Raw genomic sequence first — 26311 nt, forward strand, 5'->3', positions numbered from 1 at the left:
GCTGGATTATTAGCAATGATGTTTTGTTTTAATAATAGCTTCACGTCACGTTCCCATGGCAAATACTTCTACGTGGAGTCGGGAAAACAAAATGAAGTCGGATTCACCGGAGGGGTAATGCATAAATGATTTGTTCGGATATGTTGAAACTGTACATATTTGTTGATATGGAATTTCGTATCATCATCCGTTACTGACGATCATCACGTAATAAAACACGAGGGCATTTATATTTTTTGTCTCTGTACAGGCACTACGTTTCTGTGTTTTGTAACGTAACGCTCGCGGATACCATGGAATCAAGGATTTAGGGATAAACATGCCTCTGTTATTCTCATTTACCACTTTGCCAAGAGGTGGTGTCAAACACCAGTATTCTACCCAGTTCCATGTGATCAGCATAGTACCGCTGCCACAGACCAGAAAGGTGTGATTTGTCATATCTTACATAGTCCATTCAATAAAATGTACATATTTCTTAACTCTTGACGAGCCTACACGTTATTCCACGTCTTTAATAGAATGGTTTAATTTCACTGAAAAATATCGTAGCGATCGTTTGTTTACATGGGTTGGACGGTTCCACGTGCTGTCATCTAAGTTCGACGGAAACCAACGCATGCAGCCTGTTTGATATATATAAATATGCATTGTCATGAACCTTACTGTGGCATTTGCAGATGAATATCTACGTAACAATGTAAATATTATGAGCGCGCAAAATGTTTGGGTCCTTGAGCATATCATCTGTATTATCTCCACAGTAAAGTACTCAGTATAACCATTACTGTTGAAAATCAGTTATAAAATTGCAAAGACACCAGGCTAATCTGAACTTTGACTTAATTTAGGAATTTCTGAGAAAACTCTTATTAATATATGAATCACCTGGGTAAATTGTATGAATAGACAGTTAGTGAACCCCATAAGTGGCTGAAAGAGACTGATGCATTATACTGGCCCTGATCACTTCTAGTCCAAATTTTCATCTGCAAGGATTGTCATAGATGGTACTGAATTCCCCATCCAGAAACTTAAACATCCCATTGTTCAGTATGTTTCCAACCTACAAATATCACAATACAATTAAAATCCTTGTTGGATCTACACTAAGTGGTCTTGTGTCATGTGTGTCACATACATATGGTTGCTACACAAGGAAACGTCAGATAGTAGAACGCAGTAGTTTGGTGGTGATATTATCATGTCCAGTAAAGGTTGTGACGTACAAGGTATATTTGCAGCCAAAGATATGACCATTAATATGCCAATGGCAAGAGTAGTATTTCTGGCAAGAGTTATATTACGTGATGGGAATATATCAAGCAAGAGAGTTTACATGAACGTTTTATTGGTCTGACCAAAACATTCAAAATACTGACTGAGCCTCTCAACAGCTCTGAAATCAAGTTAACCACAGACATAAGCACAGTTTGCATTATGCTTGGTTCTTTCAAAAAGTACATTGCTCATTCTACTTGCTGATCATGAAGGTTACAATTACATGTCTTCCTTCTGTTTCCAGTTTCTGTATGATAGCACACAGTTGTTTAAATAATGGATAATTAGAATAAAATGAAATGTTCTGATTTATAATAAGACCGGAATGGGAAAATATGGTAAATAAGCGACTAAGATAATTGTGTGTAACCATACTCACTTACGGAAATGATAAATTTCCGGTATCAGTGAAATGCGTCATAATATGTGGTTAGTCGTTGACGGAGGTGTAAACATGAAAGCAAACAAGACACACACATTGTAAAACGATACCTACATGCTTCCAGCTCCATATTCCTACCTCCGCATATGTAAATACAACACCAATGGCTCGTGGTTGTAAATGAACAACTAAATAATGTTATCTTCATTCACATTCAATTTAATCAATGGTTTATAGATTAATAAAACGGCCCTGCGAATACCACACTAAAATCAAATGGTCAACATCGATGTCGACAATAACAGCGTAAACACACATCCACTGGCTCGCCCACTCCCCTGTCTTCTTGCCTACATCTACTCTTTTCACTTCTCCTGTCTTTCTAGTCCTATTTTCACACTTTCACTCCTAGTATTTCTCCCTTTCCCCCTAATTAGTTAATATATTATTCAAAACTATTTTGTGCATTTTCAAGGATGTTACTTTCACATCCATGGACAATATCTTCATCTCTATTTGAAATGGACATACCTGGATTTACACAGTAGCTGTATATATGCATTTTATATGTACTTATGTATCGGATCTGTTCCTATGCTAATAAAAAATAAAAATAAAATATATGAAGATTTAAAAATAACATGTTCACAGATAACAGTTATGTTTTTCTTCTTCTTAACATACGAGCCTAAATGTCGACTGAAAATATAAAGAAAACGTATTTAATTTCAGTGTGAAATTTACGAAGGAGAAGATGAATTGAATTAACTCAAGCACTCTTTAATGTAGACACGTGAAAACGAGTTTGAAATTATAGCATATGGATACGTTTTTGTTGACTCTCAAAATTATACTTTATTTGGAGATGGCTGAATAATTCTGAAAGTTGTGTCAGTCTCTTTTGCTTGATGTTTGGAGAAGAAACCAACAGTTTTGAGATGCGAGACAATGCGCGAGCACGCACATGTGAAAATAAACCCACACAGAAGGACCCAGGGTACTCTACCAAATTCGTCAAATAAACAGTCCTTCACCTCGATAGAACTCGGTGTTATGTAAATAATGTAAATGTTGTTAAGATTTAGGTTTAACAACTTTTGGCCTGGCGCGTTCACCTTGCGACTGATAATTGTGGGTTTGTTACTCTGCTCCTCAAAATCAAGGTCTGATTTGACTTCATAATGTTCACTGTTCAACTCTACAAGTTCCCGTCAGGTAAATAAAGTTCCTGTTCTTCAGACTTAAAGAAGCTCATATGTTTTTCTGACACATGATCATTCACGATCATAAACGAAAACCGACACCGAACTTTACCGAATTTTAGAAACACGCGTTCATTGGTTGAGCTAAAGATGACAACCCATCAAGAACATTATTGCATGTGGATGAAAACTGGTTCTCTTGAAAGTTTTTGCAGCTACTGTGACAAACGATAACAATATTTATTGCAGCATATCTGATTATTCCAAACTTGTATTTTTGTGGAAGCGGAGTTTTCAAATTCAAATATGTTTGTGTCCATAGGACGCAACCCAAATATCTGTCAGCGGCAATTCATATTTTGATGTCGAAATGCAGCAGAAACACGTCCTTGGATCATCCAAGCAGGATTTGCACTATATATAATCACACTTAACCCCCTGGATGCCGAGGGGTTTTTTCAGGTGCACATTTTCGTAAGGTTTGAAACGTAAGTGAACGTTGTGCGAGAATTGAGCTCGTGTGGTCCTGGATCTGGTCCATAAAATTACACAGAAAATTAGAATATTAAATTTCCTATCGTTGGTATAAATATAACTGTGACAACCTCAGGGGTTTGAGAAATAGACACTGCTAAATGTTGCCCAAAACTTTTGTGTGCGTTAAAAAACAGTAAAGTTCTCCGTTTTGTATCTTGCACTGATAGAAGCACTCTGCAACGAGTTTTTTTAATTTGTCATCTTTACGGAACGTGTGGGCGAAGAATATACAGCTTGATATCTGAACGACATAAGTGTATATGAAATGGATTTATGTGGTAATGCATAACATCATACGCACAAGATAAAATATGACCGGCAATAAATGTCAAAAATCGATTTTCTTTTATAACGTCAAACGTCGACAGAGAGGTCATGCACGTATAAAGATATGGGGCATACCTCCGCTATGCTTTACATTCGGTCAATGTAACTCAGATCATTTGGAGAGAATTTCCTGTGGATTCGGACAGTATATTTTCGTTATGTTTTGTTCACACTGAACCAAACTGTTCCGATACAAATTTACCCAATGTGAGAGGATACCGTTTGGTAGTTTCAGAATTTGTAAGAAAAGATGCCAATGTACTACATCAGAAAGCAGTCAATAGCGATTTGTATGGCCCTATCCGATACACAATTTAGTTCCTAGATTCCTTTATTCTCCTGTTTCTGTAGATGTATTTTCATTAATTTTACATCTTTATTAATGGTGTAACACACATTCTCAAATGTAATGAAATAACTGAAAATAATGCGACATTTTAGTTGACGTCATGGCATGTTTTGTGCATTTTGTGACGTCAGAAAAAGACGACACTGGTTTGCTGATTAGTATTTATCATTTATTAGTGATTATCACTCAGTGTGTAACAGATCTCTGTTCTGTGTCAGAATTCAACACTTTTTAGGAAAAACATGAAATGAATGCCTTACCGCTGGGTATTGGGAGCAACACGCGTACGCGCACATGTCTGGCATCAATTGAGCATAAATTGATTTAATAAACATGTAAACATGTAAACCTTTCTTCTTGTGATTATGTAATTATTTCACTTCATAAGTATGCAATGAAAGGTACAAAGGGATCGCTTTTTCACTATGGAACTATTAGAATATGGACGTAAGGTTTGCCCAAATTAAGACAAGGCCTGGTTTATATATTTTTAAACAATGTTCGTATAAATATTGTTTGAGTTAGATATTCTGTCATTAACATAGGTTTTAATCGAATTCGAATTGACTTTATTATCCAAAACAATAAAAAGGAATCCTAAAACGTTTTGACAAACTTGCACCTGGTAAGTCAACTTTCATAACTGCTTTGTCTATAAAAACGACGCAAACCAATTAAATGAACAAGAAAATTCCTTTAAATATGCGTGCCTACACATTTTATACAATGTACAAATCATCTTCATCAATATTATCAATGTTAGTTATAAGGTTGAATTAAATCGCTGTTTATTAACCTGTTGTTCATATGAAACTGCAATATTTGTTCGAACGTATTGAATATTGTACATCACAGGAACTAAATCACATATTGCAGTAATGGCTACGTGTGATCTTCTAACACTTGTGTTGAAGATCAAACTGTGGTACAATAAACTTACTGAGTCAATTTCCCATGTAAATATTATTCACACAATCCAAAGTTTTCAAAGAATATAAACGCATACCCCATATCCACATATGATATGATGTTGAACATGGATATATGTAGATCCTGAAATCGGTTTCATGAAAAATATCTGAACGATACGCAAAATATACTGAAAGTGCAATCGTAATGATATGGCCATTGTGTTAACTCTTGTTCATCCGACCTTCACCTCAAAGAAATTGCCTAATATGTGACGTGTGACATCACTACCGATTTACGTTCACTTTGTTTCCATGGAAACAAACACATTTCTTGGAAAAATACCTAAATGGCATAAGGTACATTCGCAATGGTTGCTAGATGCATGTTAAGTGCAAGTTCTTTCAACATTTGGCATGATGAAAACAACTGTATTTACAGATATGAGCATGTATAATATATACAAAGAAGTCAACAGGCTTTGATACCTCAATGTGCACAACATAAAGACAAATACAGTACAGATTCACATGGGATAGGGTCCCTTCCCTTAATGTGCATAAATTTTAACCTGTTGCCATGGAAACCGTGGACTCTTAAACACATTTACTGGTGCACATTTCTATTATAAGCATTTTTAAATGTGTTTAGACAGCAAAAAAACCTGTGGCACCTATTACAGGTGGGGTGGTAAAGGATATAATACATACGTGTCCAGTTATCCAGAAGATTTAGTTCCCTTACTTGTTGTGAGAGGGTGACCAAATCTACCATTTGTAATCTCCATTGTCAATGTACCTTTACGCTAAAATTCTTCTTCAAGCAGTGGTTCGTGAGAAGAAAAACAAGGTTTTCTATGTGACACCTAATATGGATCAGAGAGTCTCAAATCCTAAATATTACTCTTCATTGGCCAAGATACCTGTACACGAAATTTGTAACCCAAATAATTCTTGAGGAGAAAACAACAAATGTGGAATGTTTACGGACAGATGGATGCATGCCATGACATTCTGTCATGCAATAAACCCACTGCGCCTTTACTATCTAAAAATCAAACTGGCCAAAATAGCAAAATGCACCAATTAAAAGCCACATAAGATTTTACTTCAAAATATCCAATAGCTTAAGACATACAATGTATAATACATACAGCTGGAGTGTGTGTGTATACAAAGTTCAAGTCTCCATTGAACACCAACGAAGTATTTTTTAAAATACAGAATGACAAAATTATTAGAAGGCAGCTATTTAACAGTCAATTGTAGTACATGCAATGTTTTGTTAAGATACAGGCTGGACAAGGCGTATACACCAAAACTGCACAAAGATCAAATTGTTAGCATCGAAAAAGGAACAAAAATAATAAAGAAAACTCATGACCAGGAGTTGATATCATGAAATACCACACAACATTGGCAGAGAACAGAACAAGGAGCACAACTATAGTTTGTATCCAAGAGAAATTTTGTGGGCACGTTTCGTTCATATTCATGATTACTGATACACAAAGTTGAAATACAAACGTTTTACAAGAGATTTAAATGTGTATGCAACTAAATGCTCCTTTTGATGAAAACAGTTCAAACGGAACATTCTCACTTAGATTAAGATTAAGAAATGCATCTACTGTTTACATTCCTCGCTGTATACATCTACTGGAAGTCTATTTAGTGCAACTTGGACAAAACCGCTCTTCAGACAGGGAATCCAAATTATGAATCTTCAGGCAATTTCCGTGGAAACATCTGTCACAAAGATCACATGCAACTGAGTCCAAGTCTTCACAAGTCCCACAGGGGTATTCAGCAGGGAGACGTGATTTCTTCATCTGCCATTTTCCCCTTCCATTTCCCTTCACAGGCTTTTTGCCCCTGTTTTTCCACTCCCTTGAGCCCAAGGTTTGTCATTTGGTTGTCTGGATTCAGCTTGAGCATCTGAGTGGGATAGTTCCTTCTTCAAAGTTTGAATCAAATCATCCTTTCTAATCTTGTATGGGAACTATACTCGCCATATGGAACCAATCTCATGAAGCTCCTTCATGGTAAAAGTTTTTAATGTGTCTGAATCATGTTGAACATTAGTTTGCAATAAAACCCTTGAGAACTCTGGAGAAAACATTTTAACTTGCTTCAATGAAAAAGCCTGGGTATGGTATGTCTTTGTCATCTTGTTGTCTTTGCGGTGAGCCTCTTTCTTCCTTGTGTCACAGTGTTCCAGGATATCTCGCACTATTCTTGTCTCATCATTAGTCTTGTGAAAATTTCCACAAATTCATCATAACTATGTGTAATGTCAACAACGGAATTGTTTGCTCCATCGATACAATCCTCGACAGCCAAGGGAGATGAACTCTCTGTTGACTGGGGTAACAAAAATATCTGGATCCAGTTGGTGAAAAGAGCCATATCTGTTTTCAAAGACGTTGCCATAAAGACATGGAGGTGCTTACCATAAAGATGTAAATTAAACTCTGCCTTCCCTGATGTTTTGCTTTCGTCTTATTTCACTCACTCATAAGCATCCTTAAGCTTACTCTCCTCGCATATGTGTTGCTGCTTCCTGACAGCCCTCCCAATGTTTTTTTTCTTTCTGTATTCAGATGTCACTACATCAAATCAACCTTTTCTTGTTTTGAAGCAGTTGTTCTTACTTTTCTTGCAGCATGGTGTGAGGAGCTTCTGAAAACAATACCCTCCCACATACCTAACCTTTGCTCGTGGCGCTTCATTCATTTCTGGAGCAGTTCTTGGATTTATATCCTCTTCTGCCAAATTCATGGTCGCTTCAATTTTCTCTCTGATCGTCAGAAACAGCTCTTAACATATATGATATTCTCTTGTTCCTGTTGTATGAAAGATGTTAGCTACAGATGTTTTGTGTGTTGATGATGCAAGGTAATCCTTGCCCAGTTTGTAAAACTTTGCTATATTTTCTGTTGTTGGTGTTATACCAACTGTTTGTACATACATTTTTTTGAAATGGTATGATTTGTTTGGGAACAAAATCTTTCCACGACATCTTTCTTGCTTGTGGCTTCATCGGTTTTAGAGCACACATCCTTCTGCAAATCAGTAAATATGTAAAGAGGTTTTGGGGCTTGCAGGTCCAACATGGATTCCTCCACTCCTTAACACTCTTGATTTTCATCATCATTGTCATCTTCATCCGCGTCAACAATCTCATCGTAGGCATCACTGAGATCTATATCATCAAATGGGTCAAATTCAGCTGTCAGCCCAATCAGCAATCAGAGACATTTCATCTGCCTCACTCAAATCAAACCAAACAAGTGTGAAAGTCAGAGGAAGATAAAACAATGTAATATTTGTATGAGGATATTCGTACTGCAATATTATTCAAGAGTAATACCGCTGCAAACATGATGTCAAAACGTCGATAGAATAGGACTTCAGTAGCCCATGCTTGCCAAAAAGGTGACTGCTTATGGTAAGAGGAGACTAGCGGGATCAGGTGGTCAGACACGCTGACTTTTCTCACAAATGTCATCAGTTCCCAACTGTGCAGATCGATGCTGATGCCGTCGATCACTGAACTGACTGTCTGGCTGCCATGTTGCTGGAATATTGCCGACTGAAACTGAACTCACTCAAAATTGTTTACAGTTCTGATGTCACAATGCAAGTTCCACCATGACAATGGTTTTTGGCCTAGCATGTCATCGCTTTTCATGGATTTGGGATATTTTATATATTAAATAATAAACAGGATAACTCACTCATGTGAAATACATTTTTATTTAAGTCATGAAAGATTAAACATCAAACTCACCTTTGCTTGGTTGATACAGTAAACACTTTTCCATGGATCATTAACTGAAATCAGTCCTCATTAGGATATTGTAATCACAATCATATAATTTGTCTATCACATAGTAGGTAATGAATGACTATTTACCTTTCATGTTGAAAACACATTCTTTGTCATCAAGAAGTGGATGTGTGTCCCTCTCATAGAATTGGAATAGCATTTCCTCTTGGGGGATCACAACACGCTGGTCAAAATTAACAATCAATCTGTAACCTGTAAACAGGCAATGAAAACATATGTATTCTGGTTTGTCAAGTATCCACATGAACACTCAGACCTTTAAGACCCTTTAAGAGCGTATATATGACACAAATAATTATAGGTCCATCACTTAATATCCTTACAGTCCTCCCACATCAAAGTAGCACATGCAAGTATGCACATTTAGTCAAACAAGAAACATTTATTCAAAGGGCGCACCCAGCTTATCCAGTGAGTGTATCTTTAGTATACTTAAACTTTCTGATAGAAACTGTTCGAGATAGGCAATGCAAACTACGGAATGCTAAATACCCTCACTACTACAAGTAAGAGTATAACAATATACCCCCTACTCCGCCCCTGTCAATGGTGAGGAGTTGTACTAAAAACAGAAAATGATAACAGCCATTTCTCAACTTTATTTCATTACAAATGATAATAATCATTCTATGAATTTCAATGATTAATTCTTCTCACCTGTCAATAGTCATTCCTTGAGACTTACGCACAGTCAAAGCATAACATAGTGTAAGGGGAAACTGCAATCTCTTTGCCACATCAGTCTTCAAACTTGGATCATAAACTGACAAGTTCAAAATCCATTATATTAGATACATCATAGTGCTATCAACCTTGAAATTGACATTTATAGTTGTTTGTGGTCATTTGGGATTTTTTGTTTTGCACCTAGTGTTGCCTTCTGCCATAACAAGCGACTACGCTTCTCGCAACAGGCGACTAACGGGATCGGGTGGTCAGGCTCGCTGACGTGGTTGACACATGGCATCAACTGCGCAGATCGATGCTCATGTTGTTGATCACTAGATTGTCTGGTCCAGACTCGATTATTTACAGACCGCCGCCATATAGCTGGAATATTGTTGGGTGCGACGTAAAACTAAACTCACTCACTCACTAGTACTGCCTACTCAAAATTCATAAAATCATTTACAAATGATATAATCAACATATATTTTCATATTTACCACAGGTTACTACAGGGGTTACAGATTGATAGCAAGAACAGTATTCAAGTAGAGAAGTTGTTTCAACATTATAACTTTGAATGATTCGAGGGAGGCGCCAAACCATGCTCATCAAACATATTTTCTAGACTACTGAAGACGTTATTTCCTACAGTGACATGTCCAAGGCCTAGACCTGGTTCAAACAAAAGAATCTATCAAGGCATTACATGGAAAGACCAACATATACTTAAACCCGATGAAGAAAAGGACTTTGATACAGACATTATTATCAAAAACATTCCTTCAGATTTTAGAGTATGTGAGTGCGATGTGTCCAATAGGTTTGTCAGAACTGCAATTGATTCTGACTATTGTGCCAATGGAAATGCTCTACAAAAGGAAATTCTTTTCCAACCTAAAATCTGACAATTACACGTTTCAAGTACCTATGTGGATTTAAGCTCCCATTTCATCAACAATGCTTTCACACGCTCTTCACAAAATGTGAACCTTGTGTGTGATATAGTGCGGAAAATACAATTATGTATGGGAGCAAAAAGGTAAACTAAACGTTGTCGAATGGACAGTTCCAAGAAATCTATTATATCACCCAATTGCAAAAAGGGTAATAATATCCATGGTAACAACAACGTATTGTCGAATATGCAAAAACATTGCATCGATTCCTAAGGCCAAGAAAAAATACAGTGAAACCAACGAAAACTGGAACGAAGAAAATCATAACTAAAGGCAAACATTTCTGCAACTAACAAAATAGTGGCATGCTGTCTTTGCCCTCAGAGACCCTACTCGTCCTGTATAAGAACTCAATAGAACAAGCAGCTGGGTTCTAAGAGAGATGTTTCTGTGATGGTAAGACTATCGATGAACGTCAATGGCTTCATCCCCGGTCACTTGCTTTGGTTGGTTCGTCATGAGAATGTTTAGTGGCCGGCGATTCGCGAGTTATTGCATATTTATTGACAATCATCAACAGCGTGATAATTTTACAAAACTGGGAAAACAATCACTGATCCACAAATACTATTAAATTAAAAAGTCTCAACTTCATGTGACGTTGTAAGTGAAACTTGTTGCTTTTCGTTGAGTGTCATCTTGACCGGTCTTCGGCCGTGTGCCATTTGTTTATCTCGATTAGTTATCTCCCATGTTCAACAATCGGATGGCCCGAGTCTATCTGTGGGGTGGTTGAATGGGCCCGATTCAATCAATCGGCTGGTCACGCCAAGCCCTGTGTACATTGTGTGTACTGTGTGTACATTGTTTTGCACATATTTGATGACACGTAAAAAAAATAAATGTTAAAGGTTAAATGTTACCTTTGAATTTTGAACGAACGGATAAACTTTCATAATTTGCCTAGAGTTGTATGCCCAGAGGGCGGTGGCTCATGGGCCAATCTTGTGGAATAATTACTTTTTGATTCTTCTGCTTGAGTATATCATTCAGGTATCCTTGGTGCTGCAAGTTGGAAACCCACTTGCAGTTAGCATTGTCCTTGTGATACTCAGTGGTGGGTGGGGAGCCTGGATGATGAATCAAAACAAACTCAATATGGACTACCAAACTCCCACCAAAAAAAACAAACGTCAGCTCGACAACGATAATGAACAAACACCGTCCAAAGTAACAGACAACTGGCCACGTTTCCTAGTTCTCGACACCGTAGACACCACTGAAGCTCAACCCTTTTGTAATATCTAAGGGTATATATGGCCTCGCAGGCGAAGTGAAGAACATAAAACACTTGCGTTCAGGATCTTTGTTGATGGAATACAGTAGGAAGCAACAAGCCACCAACCTGCTGAATACCGAAAGTTTAGCTGGTATCAAAGTTTCAGTTAAAGCGCACAGAACGCTGAACACCAGCAAAGGTATTATAAGGGATAGAGATCGTTCGTTGGCGGAAATGTCAGAACTGGACATCGCTTCCGAAACGAAAGATCAGGGTGCCACATATGTAAAGAGATTTGCCACCCGCAGAAATAAGGACATCATTCCAACAAACACTTACCTCTTTTCATTCTGTTCGCCAGCTCTTCCTAAATGTCTCAAGGTTGGTTATTGTAATATTTCAGTCAATGTTTACATCCCAAATCCGTTGGTATGTTTCAGATGCCATAAATATGGTCACGGTGTCAACACCTGCAAACAGCCAATAACGTGTGCTCACTGAAGCGAGACTTCACATGTAACTGAGGATTGCGAAAGTACCGTTAAAAATGCACAAATTGTTCAGGTAATCATTCATCCTTTTCTAAAGACTGTACAATTTGGAAAAAAAAACAAATGGAAATAAACAAAATCAAATTTACTCAAAACATTAGCTTCGCTGATGCTAAAAAGCTTGTTGAATCTACAGTACGAAATGATTCCTATGCATCAGTCGTCAGGACACCCTCCGAAAGCTTGCCAAAAGTAAATTTAGCAGTCTTCCGTTGTTCTACTGAATGTCAAACAGATTTGACATGGGTTACAAACGATACCCCTCAACTTCTTATACCAGAAGAACAGTCTACTCAGACTTCAGAATTATGTGTAAACAGTCAGATGTTAGCCAAAGTTCAGAATGAAGTGCAATTGTTGTCACAGTCCACTCAGAAAACTCGTTCAGAAACAGTTTCAAAGACAGTAGCAAAAAATACAGCCAAACCAAGGACGGAGAACGTGAAAAAAGGTAGCAGAACCTCTAAGGGTTCAGAAAGTCAAATACAGATATTAAACAAATATAGTTCACTCGAGGATATGGATGTATCTGAAAACATCAATCTCAGGGCACATAGCCTGTCGCCCTCGAAGAAAGTGAGGGGCAGATCCCCAATCAAACCACTTAAAAGATAGGTCATTTTAGTAATATCGTGCAGTGGGATTGTAGAGGTCTCAGAACCAATTATAATGAATTACAGCTATTGGTCCAAGATTTAACACCATCGGCATTCTGTCTGCAAGAAAGATATCTAGAACAGACAGATAATTTCAATTTACGTCAGTTTGAAGCGTATCACTATTTCGCCCCTCCAGGTGATAGGGCTACTGGAGGTTCTACTATCCTTATACGACGGGATGTTATTCACAGCCCTATTACACTTAACACTAATCTCCAAGCTGTTGCAGTGCGACTGACTCTGGGTGTAGCATTTACATTATGCTCTCAGTATATTCCACCTTCTTTAATACTTCAGCAGACTGATCTCCAATCACTCTATGACCAACTCCCGAAGCCATGTGTTATTATGGGTGACCTAAACGGTCACAACCCACTCTGGGGCAGTACTAACACTAATGCTAAAGGCAAAATACTTGAAGATTACGTTTCAAATAATGATTTGTGCATATTTAATGATGATTCAAACACATATCCGCATCCTGCAACTGGCACTTATTCCTCTCTAGATTTGTCTCTTGCAGATTCTAACCTCCTCAATGAATTTGATTGGACTGTTCATAATGACCTTTGTGGAAGTGACCACTTCCCAACTATTCTCTCAGAAATTACTCCATCTGATTCTCCATCGTTTACTCTATGGAACTTTTCGAAGGCTAACTGGTCTTTATATCAAACTATGTGTGAATCAAAACTGCGACCTGAATATTTCAGTGATATAACTGATCCCATTCAAACTTTTGCTGACACTGTAAATAGAATAGCTGATGAGTGTACACCAAAGTCCTCTACGACTCCTCATGTACGAAAACCATGGTTCAATGCAGACTGTAGGCAGGCCAGAAAAGCGAGGAAAAAGGCAGAACATTATTTTCGCCGTCATCCAACTGTCCACAATTTAAATAAATTTAAGATACTTAATGCAAAGACACGTCGTACCTTCAAGCAAACCAAACGACAATCTTGGAGAAATGATGTCTCCAAACTTACTTCACGCACACCAATGTCCAAGGTAGGGAATATGGTTCAAAGAATTAAAGGTAAAGGTTCCAAATCTGCCGTACACTACCTCAAAAATGGTGATAATTTAATTACTGATAAGTCTAAAATTGCAAATAAAATCGGCGAAACTCTTGCCAAAAATTCATCATTGACAAATTATGTTCCTCAGTTTCAGAGATATCAGAAACAACAGGAAAAGACAAAACTTAATTTCGAATCAAATAACGGTGAAGACTGCAATGAAGTGTTTTCATTACATGAGCTACATACTGCTCTTGAGCAAGCTCATGACACTGCAACTGGTGATGATAATATCCATTACCAGCTTCTGAAACACTTACCTGAACCATGCTTGATGACACTTTTAGATATATTTGATCAAATATGGACGTCGGGGGAATTTCCTCCTTCTTGGCGTAATGCCATTGTAGTCCCAATCCCAAAACCTGACAGGGATCATACAGATCCATCGAATTATAGACAGATATCTCTAACTAGCTGTGTCTGTAAATCCATGGAACGTATGGTGAATAATAGACTAACTTGGTATCTTGAAACCAATGACCTGATCACAAATATTCAATGTGGTTTCAGAAAAAATCGAAGTACCATTGATCATTTGGTACGTTTAGAATCCTTCGTGAAACATGCTATGGCCAATAAACAACATGCAGTATCGATTTTCTTTGATCTCGAAAAAGCTTATGATACGACCTGGAAGCATGGTATTTTGAAGGATTTACATGACTTTGGGTTGAGAGGCCGTCTGCCTCTTTTTATATCAGAGTTTTTAAAAGACAGGCAATTTCAAGTCCGAGTAGGTTCAACCCTGTCTGATCATTATAATCTTAATCAGGGTGTTCCACAAGGCAGCATTTTGCCTGTCACATTATTTAGTATTAAGATCAACAGTTTATCCAAGGTTTTAAACGATTCCATTGACGGATCACTTTTTGTAGATGATTTTAATATTTCTTGTCGCGGTAAAAATATGCGTACTATTGTACGGCAACTACAGTTGTGTTTAAATAAAATAAACAAATGGTGTCTTGAAAACGGCTTTAAATTTTCTCATTCCAAAACAAATTGTATACACTTTTGTAGAAAATATAAGCCACATAAGGACCCTGAACTATCATGAAATGGCTCTCCCATCAAAGTTGTCAAGGAGGCCACTTTTCGATTCCCATTTAACCTTCTTACCGCACATTAAATCCCTTAAAGCTAAATGTTTGAAGGCACTAGATTTGTTGAAAGTTGTTTCCAACTCAAAGTGGGGAGGGGATCAAACTACCCTCTTACACCCATATCGATCACTGGTACGTTCGTAACTCGACTATGGGTCAATCGTATATGGTTGAGCCTGCAAAAGCAACCTTAAACTGCTTGATTCTGTCCGCCACCAAGGTTTAAGACTTTGTCTTGGGTCTTTCAGAACTTCACCCATTGAAAGTCTCTACGTTGAGGCCGATGAACCATCTCTTACACAACGTCGTATAAAATTGTCTTTGCAATACATTACTAAATTATATTCTAATGAATCTAATCCTGCATATAATTGTGTGTTCAATCCGCTTTATCAGGATTTGTATCACAAACAACCTTCTCTTGTTCCGCCTCTTGGGCACAGAATTAAACTTCTGCAGACATTCGGGTGGAAAGTATATCGCCTTTCCGTCTTCTTTCCTCTCCTCCTTGCCAATTGGTTATGCCACAAGTTGACCTAACATTAACATCATTTAAAAATCAGAAACAAATGACTTACAATATAAGCAAGAATATCATCAGTTAAAAAACAAATATAACAATTACAAATCCTTATTCACAGACGGGTCCAAGAACGGTGGCGCAGTATCTTGTGCCACGGTCATTGGATCCAGACCAATATCTTCTAGATTACCGGATAGCAGCTCTATTTTCACAGCGGAAGCTAACGCCATATTAACGGCTCTTAAATATATTGAAAGACACCCTAAATATGAACAGTGCATCATCTATTCCGACTCTCTTTCTTGTCTTCAGGCGATTAAAAATTTATCATGTAAACATCCACTTTTAATAGAAATTATTGAAATGTATAATGATCTTGCTAATGGCCAGTACGGCATCGTCTTTTGTTGGTTACCAAGCCACGTAGGCATTTCTGGTAACATGATGGCCGACCTTGCTGCCAAGGCAGCACTCAACAAATCTGTGACACCACTTCTTATTCCATACTCTGATTACAAAGCTAGCATTAGAACTTACATCCGTGATCTGATGCAGAAGAAGTGGGACACCCAAGTAGGTATCAATAAACTACATGAAATAAAACCGTATATTGGTTATACCTACTTGGGTTGTCAATCAAGATTTGAAGAGGTTATCATGCGCCGATGTCGTATTGGCCATACAAGATATACCCAAAGTACCTGTTAAAAGGTGAGAATCCTCCGTTTTGTATCCCTTGTGATGAGAGAGTTACGGTCAAGCATATTCTGCTTGACTGTGTTGAATTCTCCATCACAAGGGACAAGTATTTCAATGTCAAAACTATCAAGGATCTTTTTACAAGTGTTAGTTCTTATTTAATCATTGGTTTTTAAAGAAAATTGATTTCATGGTAGAAGTGTGAGCACTGTGATTCTGTAAATATATGTATTTTAATAATTGGTAGTTTAAGAGTAGTAACGAGAATTGTTAGTGACTGTAGTGCTATGAAACTATTGTCCTCCTGAGAGGGTACGTAAGTCCACAAACATTCAATGTAAATTCTAAATTTCCAGGTTTTTAATCGTAGAATAAGTATCTTTTTATTGCTTGGCTAGATTTCCCAAATTGCTGACGGCTGAGGGGATGATGTAAATCCAGCTAGGGTCCATGCAGGTAGCAAAAGTACTGTAAGTCCCCATGGTCCCCAGTATGGTGATCTACCTTCAGTTGTTAGCAATCAGTTTTATATTGTATTGTCCTCTATAGATAAATTGTTTTAGGTATATTGTTACTAGTTTTACATTCTTTTTTTGTGATATTCTAGTTGTTTTACTGTCCTTTGTTTGACAGGTTTTTATAATACACATGTATTCCATTTTAGTGTTTTGTTCCCGTCACGATCTGGCTGAAATACTGCCGATGTGACGTTGAATATTAACTCACTCACTCACTCACCCACGCGAAATTGTAGTTAGCATTATTAACCAATCAAATTGACGGAGGTCCTAAAGCCCGACCGACGATACTTTTTGTATACTTCCGGCACAGCAACTCGGTCTTTAGCGATTTAATAAAAACAACAAGTGTATCCCCTCGAAAGGCCTATGTATAGGCCTCCCACACACATCGGAATCGTGGACAGAAGCTTTTGATACTCGTCAGACTTTTAAAACGACGAATGCGTAATAGTCCGGTTTTCGATCACGTCGCCGTGATTTGGTGATATAGTGAGGAGGTTGGATAGTAAGCCGAGGCTTAGTTTATCGTTTTTCGGACCCGCGGTGGGCGCCTGTGGGCTGGAATTAATAAACAAATTTAAAGGGTGAGTTTTCACCGTATTGGGTGATCCATGATTTTGGCGTGAAATTACGGAAATAGCTGTTTTCGATGATTCGTGGCGTATAACTGTTGTAATAATGATCCGATTGTGACCATTTATAGCCCATTTTGTAAGGAAATAGTCTGGTTTCGACCCGTTTGCCTTAAGAATATTTTACGCAGTGACATGTAAGTTTGATTGAGGAGGGGGTGGTTTCTTCGTTACATCCCTTTCCTTTTATATAGTACTAGGGTAGAGTCTATACACCTATATGTCTTTCGAACGCCGTTTCTAAACGATAAAAGTCCCTGTGTTACATTCTCCATAACTGTTTCTCACTCTCCCACCAAGACTTCGGTGAGTTGACATTAAATTTGTGACCTGACTAACTGACTCAGTTGTATTGTACATGAAACCATCATTGTGAATCTCTGTATTTTGCTGTGTATCTTGCCTTTGCTTTTGCTGAATAAAAATATTGAAAATCTTAGACTTGTCAGTGTTATACTTTGCTGGTTCTGTGGGGATTTCTTACACCCTTTGTCACGGCAATTTTCTAACCCTAACAATACACAGAAGGCTTTGAACAGTTATCATGACATGTTTCTGTGAGAACCTCGTCATTCGTCACTGCAGTATCTTCCACGGGCGAGTAATAAACAGACAATGGTTTACAACTGACAACGAAGGGCGGAATGAATGCAATTCACTCTTTATCTATTGGCGACATCTACTGAATACAGTGTTTGCAATTCTTGTGCACTGCAGAGTTATATATATTGATCCATAAACACAACTGTTTATTTAACAGTTTGTGAAATGAATAACCTGTGTTTCACCTGTAACAAGACTGTCCACATTTAGGAAGAGATACCTTTCATTTGATCAGAGCTTACATTGTCATACTTACATCGATGATATTGCGTAATACAGTTCTAGTCAACAGGTGTTTAGTATCATTAAAATCTACTCGTAATAACTTCCTAATTGTTTTTCCTAATTGATTATTTTGTGTAACATCTTTACGCTACAGCTTAGCTCCACAGGTGTTGAATGTTATTCAAAATGTGCTCTGTGTATTCATCTCCAAATATTCATGTTTATGTTATTTTCCATTTACAAAACTGATTGTTGCGATTGGGAGCTTGGGGTAAAACAGTACAGTTACAGTTGCCTTTGTTGCCATGATCAGTGAGTCAGTGAGGTTAGGTTTACGCCGCACTCAGCAATATTCCAGCTGTTTGGTTGTTGTCTGTAAATAATCGAAGCTGGACTAGACAATCTTGTGATCAATAGTGCAAGCATCGACCTACCCACTTGGGATACGACGGCATGTGTCAACCAAGTCAACCAGCCTGACCACCCGATCACGTCAGTGAGTGAGTGAGTGAGTTTAGGTTTGCGCCGCAGTCAGCAGTATTCAAACTGTATGGCGCCGTTCTGTTAAATAAGTCATCACCATGAGCATGGATCTGGGATAAGATGGCGTGTCTCCTCTTGGAGGAATACCAGGAACAGACAGTGCCACCAGTTTCACGCACTTTGGAAACAGTTCTACATGTGAAACCAGTGAAACAATCATCTTGAGAAATGACACATTCAGGATTTGTCTACCTATTGATCGAGAGGACAGGTGCGTGCTATCTCTATATTCATCTTAAGTATGGGAAGTGCCTACCGTCAGCGATATGTTATGAGAAATGATCCCAAAACTGCCACTATGGTTGGGTGCTTGTAAGGTTACCTGTGTTTTCATTATGACGCATCCGTGTCTCATTTGTAAATTGTGGAAATGTGTGTCTTGATGTGATAGGAACTATTCTTCCTTTGTACTTTCAAACGAAACCCAGGCCAGCCTGTTCTCGCTTTACATATGTGTATCAAGAATGTTTCGGAAGCAAAGTTCTTTTTTGCGAATATTACTAAGTGAAGTAGATTGCTCACTTTCACTAATAAGTTACACAATTAGTGACGAATGTTTTTACTTAAATTACGTAATTATATGCCAGCCATAATAAGGAACTGTGTTTTATAATATTCTTTCTAAACTGAAAAATAAAACAATAATGTAAGGTTTTTGTGTAAACCATTATGAGTGGACACTCATATCGTAAAAATCCCCTGCTTAATGTTCATTACATTGTCCAAACCTACATGACAGGTCTGCCCACCGTCAGCAGTTAGAGCGGACCTGAACCAGTCTGTCAAATGGGAATGGGTTGTCATATTCTCTGCAAATAAAGGACGTTAACTAGAGGAGTTGGTCCGTTTCATTCTTGTGTGAAGAACCTTTTCTGGGCATTTGTAGTTTAATATGGTTGACAGAAGAGCTATCCTAGGAGTCAAATGGAAGGAAAAAGCGGCCATATTAAACCGAGTATGGATACAGCTTCCTGAGAAAGGAAGGGGAAGGGGGACACTCTTCAGAAAGAAGGGGTGCCCACTTTATTTCATCCGCTTTCAGAGGTGATGTTATAAATTTTGAGGACAAAAGAGGGGATGCGCACCCCTGCACCTCCCCCATCCCCGGATCCGTTTATGTAGACGTTGATGAAACGAAGAGTTGAAATTGAAATTGCGTGGATATGTGGATATATATATAAATATCCTGTATCATATCATATCATATCATGTTGACTAATTGTATCACGTGACACAACGCACATCTGAACCTGCAGCCAGATGTGCCATACACATCCAGGAAGCTGAACGGTAGGGTCGTGTGTCATGCTTTCTCTGGGATTATGCTGATTGTGTTTTGTGTTTGGTTCATATTTTAGAGGTATTTTATTTGTTGTTTGATGTACGATTGTTGTTTAGCTGCAGGTGAAGTTGTGTAATGAACGAAATGGGTTCAGCGTTTAGTTGAACAGGTCAGGTTTTTTTGTTTGTTTGCGTGGCATTCTAGAAGTTGGTGGTACAGAGGTTGCAAAACATTATAGATGATTAACTGTTATCACGTTTCGTTTCGTTTTGCTTCTTATACCGTTTTTACCATGATATACTTGAAGATGGTATACGAAGTTATACCAAAATGTCGCTATAGTGAAAATAAAGAAGCTGATCATACACAAAGTCATTTTAAGGACTTCTTATTTATTCTCAAAGAATTATAGCGTCGGAAAATGAAGACATTTGCTGGGCTCTATTTATCTTTTATGCGAACCGTTGTAAAGCGAAAATGCCATTTATAACCGGTCTCACTAAAAGCGGTCTCTTTTGACCCAAAGCCTATGAATTGCTGAGGTTATTTCACTGGACAGCCTAAAACTGCCAATTCAGCTGTCTAACCATATTGTTATATCAGGCAATACTTGCAGTAGTTGAGGGTGTTAGATGAAAAGGTCAGGTCTGTTTTGTATTTTCTGATCGTGCACCTGTGGATTAGAAAGCGCTTTTGTTCATGAAAGAACTGGATAAAGTGGGCACACTTCTGTGTCATTCCTCTGTGCAAAATGAGCAATATTTTCACATTTGGTGATTGTGCCGAAAGACATTTTCAAAACACACATTTACGTCCTATGTCTTGTACACCGTGAAAAGCGCATATATATTCATATGCGTTCCCTCTTGAATAACATACTGACATGAGAGCGAGTGAATTATAGTCGGCAATATTTCAGCCATAGTGTCACTGAAACACGTTACTGATTTATAGTGATGAAAAACAAATTATAACATTTAAACACATATAACAGGACCACATGACAACAGGATATAGACTGGTAACAACTGAAGGTAGATCATCATGCTAGGACCATGGGGACTTTCAGTGCATTTGCTAGCTGCATGAGCAGTAGCTGCATCTACACTATTCCGTCAGCCGCTGGCGATTTTACCAAATACTTAGCCAAAATTTGAGAGAAAAAAAAATCTACGGTTTAAAAATCTGGTATTTGAAAGCTTTGGTACTTATATATCCTATCAAGAGGACATTTATTTTACGATACTTTAACCCCCGTCGAGGATACAGTCACGAGTTAACAATCGCAGTTAATAATTTATACTAGCATGTTTAAAATATAATTTGTGTATTCACAAAACACATCATTCAAATTTTTTTTTGATAATTATATTTCATATTAATTATGAATAATTATTACTTTATATGCAATTATTAAATGATTAATATTATAAGAGATTCTTAACTGTTTTGACATTGAATAAATTATCCCTTATAATGGAAAAATCAGTACAGTCAAACAGGACATGCAGGACCATAATTCTTCCATCACAGGGGATGGAAAATGGAGGATCTTCACCTTGTAACAGGTATTCGTGAGTATATCACTTCAAGTCTGATCAGAAGGAGATGTACTTTCCACCCCAATTCAACAGTGAATGAAGTGAATTGAGACCAGTTACCATTTCAAAAATATCCACCTTGATAAGGGTGGAAAGTCAGATGGGTTATTTGTTGTTAGAAATGTTGGAAAGTGGCCATTTCCACATGAATCATCATGAACTGACCAAGTAAATTCACGCAGAAGGTTTGCATCTGTAAGGACCTTTTTAATAATGTCAGTTACCATTTAATTATTGCGTTTTTAAAAGAATTAGATTTATTAAATGACTTGTATATAATTAAACATTTCATTATTGGTAGTTTAGATTAGAAACTGAGATTCTTAGTGGCTGTACCCTCTTCAAGGGGGTTGAAGTATTGTAAAAGTATTGTCCCCCTGAGAGGGTACGTAAGTCCTGAAACATTCAAAGTAAATTTAAACTTACCAGGATTTTTAAACGTAATATTTTTGTTATTTTAATTTTGGCTAAAATTTCATACAATCGTCAGCGACTGAAGGGATGGTGTAAATCCAGCTAGGGTCCATACAGATAGCAAAGGCACTATAAGTGCCCATGGTCCCTAGTGTGCTGACCTACCTTCAGTTGTTGGCGATCTACCGCCAATTTGTATATTGTGTTGTCCCTTCTAACTAAAATGTTTTTTATTTAATTTCTAATTTTACATGTATACCTGTGATATTCTAGTTATTTTACCGTCCTTTGTCGACAGATTTGTAACTTATGCATACATTCCATTTAAATGTTCTCGTCACGATATGGCTGAGATATTGCCGGTGTGACGATAAACATTAACTCACTTTTTCGAATAGTCTACCGACTTGCTGACATTTACTATTACAGATGATGGTGAACGAGAGTGTTGACACAATAGTGATTTTGTTTGCGTAGATGCAAAAGTTTGCGTTTCTCGTAGTGAACATTACAGTCCTCACCCAGGTGATATCAGTCTAGGACTGATTTAACAGTCTTAGCAGACGCGTAACTACTCTTTGTAATACCTATAAATATACATTAGTGGTTATACCATGGACGTTTGCATCAAATAATACGCACCATGCATTTTACCATGGACGTATAGATCACTTTTGGATTTTGCGAGTCATCAACTACTAGTCATCTAGCAGCTGTTTAGTAGAAAGTCACACTGACATATTTCACGAGTAATTCGTACGATCGTGTAATTACCTCCCGGTGACAATACAACGCCATGGCCAATGCTGTGATTAACAAATACGCCAGCTGGCACCGTTTTTAATCCGCAGTTATGTCGTTGCAGCTAGAATGAATCTCCACATAGCGCAAAAATGGATGACAGTATCGGTGTAAAAGATTAGAAGGGCTGAGCGCTGCCATTCACAATTTACTATCAACATTCTCATTAGGACTATTAATAGTGAACCACCACACCCACTCCAGCCTGGCAAAGATACAAGAATATATCGAAACATCGCGCTCACGCAACTAAAGAAGTTGTCATCCACAAAATATTGTTTTTTTGGTTTTTTTTATTTTACAACCATTATGACTGCACAGATGATTCATTCCATATATGTTACTTGAGTTTCAGTGCGCGTCCTTCAGTGATTCAGACGGGGTACGTGGCCTTGAAATCACATTGATAATTTTGATTATTTTACATGTTGTCTGTTACAGGAGAAAGGCAGTTTCGAATGTTTACTGAATTCAAACTATGAAGTTGCAACGTGTCTAAGAAGAGGTGTGTTTTACCATGTGGAGGCGGCACAGGAGGCCATCTGTTATGCTCATCGTTATTCTTGCGCACAGCGCCGTTTTCACATTAATGAGTATCATATGGGTGGAATTTCCAAAGATTTTTAGAGTGAACGATATTTTGAATGCAAGGGGCAGTAATCTGACGATGCCGCACTGGGTCATTCCTAAATGGCTGCATTACGAAAAACGTGATTATTCCAGAATCATTGTACATAACGGAACATTCCGCCCCTCCTTTGAAACAAGCAACGAGAAATTCACATCTGTCACCTCAGTAGATGTGTACAACGAGTTTGAATACGAATCCTTTAGGATTAAAGAGCCATTATTTCCAAGAGACATCGACAGGGAATTGTTCTTTAAGTTTGGTATTGGGACCAGTCTTCTAGATCCTATTCCCTATAACAAATTACGAGGCGTTGTGGAAGTTATTCGAAACGGTACATCCAGTAAAGCTCTTAGTTGTGGATGGCCTAGCGACTATTCATTAATGCATGGGACACTTTCAAAGACAGCTACTTACTTCGACAAGCTTTGCCCTCTACTATCGCCGGAAGCAAACAGCTTTCAACACTTTATGGACGGGCTACTTCCAAAACTGGTTCAGGTGAGAGATCTTCTACTGCATCCGGACATGAAACTTCTAATTACAAAACCAAGAAAAGGAGATGAGAAAATGATAATGAGCATATTGGACCGAATGGGAATCCCAGAGAAACAGATTATATGGTATAATGGTGGGACCTACACTGCTGACTTCATGGTCGCTGCGTGTATCGCTCCGCCTATACATCCGGTTCTCTGGAAGAGTGCAAGGGCACTCATTGGTGTAGCAGAAAATCGTCCAATCCCTCCGGACAAAGCGTTGGTAATACTCCTCACTCGGGCATACAGTCATAATGGCGGCCGCAAGATCCTGAATTTCCGCGAAGTGGTCGATGTCCTTGAAAGACGATATAGTAAAGACAGAGTTCTTGTGTTTAAAGGGGGATATTCATTAAATGAGTCTATGGATCTTTTTGGAAAAGCATACCTTATCATCGGTGTGCATGGAGGAGCACTCTATAATTTGTATTTTGCAAGAAGTACTACAAAGATCCTGGAAATAATGCCATATTCTAAAACTGGCTATCCGAGAGGTCTTGCTACAACAATATTTTGGTCAATGGCCAGTATGATAGGGCAAGACTATTGGAGGCTATTAATTGAAGCGTCGAGTGAGCAGAATAATATTGTTGTTGATTTGAAACTTCTAAACGAGACATTGTCAAAAGTGGACAGTGTGCTCCCTGTGAAGCATCGTCAGATGGCTGGTTTATAACAGTGCACACTCTCAAACATAGTGGTCTGCTGATTCCAGTGTAAGCAAACGTAAGAGCAGACTGAGAAAATGGTTGAATTCTTTTGTCTCCAGATATGGTTGCGGTGGGGTAGACTTGTGGTTCGACGTTTGTTCGCTACGCCGAGGAGCCGGGTTTTATTGCTAGAAGTAGCGTAAAACCATATCCAATCACTCTTAATTTGACAAGTAAATGTAAAATAACAGTACATAAAAGTTTTTGTGTTTGCAACACAGTGTGAAACGGAATTGTGTTTGTTATTTTCTGTTACACCATTTGAGTTGTAAGTAATAATAAAAAGTCATCTTCTATAGCGCAGTTTCCAAAGACCAAGTCATTGCGCCTAATCAGAATCTGTTTCTTATTATCCCGGATAACCCAATCTGCCTATTAGCAGGCAGAAGGTTAAAGTCACATGACCTTCTGCTGGGTGAACAGAGACAATTTTGAACAACCTCATTTGCCTAAGGTGAGACAAGTTGAATCACACGTGCTTCGTTGTGGGGCAGAAACTCCTAGGAGTCAAGCTGCCAAACACGGTCCCCATCCAGTGTTCTCCGGCCTCGACGTTGCTTAACTTCAACTGATTCGCGACCTGAACCTTCTGCACAGAACCACATGCCATACTGTAGCGTAAACGTCAAGTGATTGATATCGTGAGCATTTAACAAGGCCATGGGGCTGGCGAGACACAGAATTGGCTGACCATACATTTGGTCGTCTCTTACGATCCCTATTGGTTAATGATCCATAGGATCCGGGATAAAATCATCTTCAACCAAACACGTTTGTCATAAGAGGCGACCAAGGGTGATAAGGTTCGCTGACGTGGTTAATATTATGTCACCGCATCTCAATTGTATAGGCGGAATATCATGATGTCAGTTAAACGACTTTTCTTATCCTGAGTCAACTATTATTCGTTTGATCAGTGTGTTATAACAACAAACCTATCAACAAAACTGATTGTTCTGGGAGGAAGAACCACAACGGGCGACGGAATCAGCACCTAGTGTTGAATGCCAAACATCCACCAGTTACCTCATGAAGTACCTGCGTCAATTCCGCGTCCGTTCTGTTCTATCAGTATGATCTCGAGCTCAATCCTGGCTTCCCAAAGATGCTCACACTGCGGGACATGTTAATATCTATGTGACATTATCATGAAACAAATAACATTAAAAAATAGGGGTTTTATAGGTTTCAGGAAAAATCGAAGAACCATATTGATTATTTGGTACAATTGAATTCTCTTGCTGAAATGCTCTCTGTAAGTAACCGGCATGGAGCGTGGATATCCGTAATCTCGAGCAGACGACACCACCTGGAAGCGTGACATTTTAAAGGGTTTTCATGACTTTGGTTTGAGGGACTGTGTACCATTCTTTTTATCGTCCATGAAGGTTAGAATGTATCTCCATGGAACCTAAGCCTGTCGTAAGAGGCGACTAACGTGATTGGGTCGTCAAGCTCGCTGACTTGGTTGACATTTGCCGATTCCCAAATGTGCAGATCGATGCTCAT

General features: G+C 38.2%; 1 protein-coding gene and 1 pseudogene across 1 annotated transcript; both read left to right on the plus strand.

The window, feature by feature from the left end:
* The first annotated feature begins 18 nt into the window (after positions 1–18).
* On the plus strand, positions 19–1485 carry LOC137277441 (uncharacterized; annotated as a pseudogene).
* Positions 1486–20091: 18606 nt separating this feature from the next.
* On the plus strand, positions 20092–25035 carry LOC137279232 (uncharacterized). The gene is made up of 2 exons (XM_067811734.1): positions 20092–20117; positions 23367–25035. The coding sequence occupies exon 2, from the start codon at positions 23443–23445 to the stop codon at positions 24766–24768; it is 1326 nt and encodes a 441-aa protein (XP_067667835.1). The 5' UTR covers positions 20092–20117; positions 23367–23442; the 3' UTR covers positions 24769–25035.
* The last annotated feature ends 1276 nt before the right edge of the window (positions 25036–26311 follow it).

The sequence above is a fragment of the Haliotis asinina genome, chromosome 3 (assembly GCF_037392515.1).
Source record: "Haliotis asinina isolate JCU_RB_2024 chromosome 3, JCU_Hal_asi_v2, whole genome shotgun sequence".
Lineage (NCBI taxonomy): Eukaryota > Metazoa > Mollusca > Gastropoda > Lepetellida > Haliotidae > Haliotis > Haliotis asinina.

Coding starts and splice junctions, on each gene's coding strand:
- LOC137279232 (XM_067811734.1), top strand. CDS start 23,443: ATGTGGAGGCGGCACAGGAGGCCATCTGTTATGCTCATCGTTATTCTT.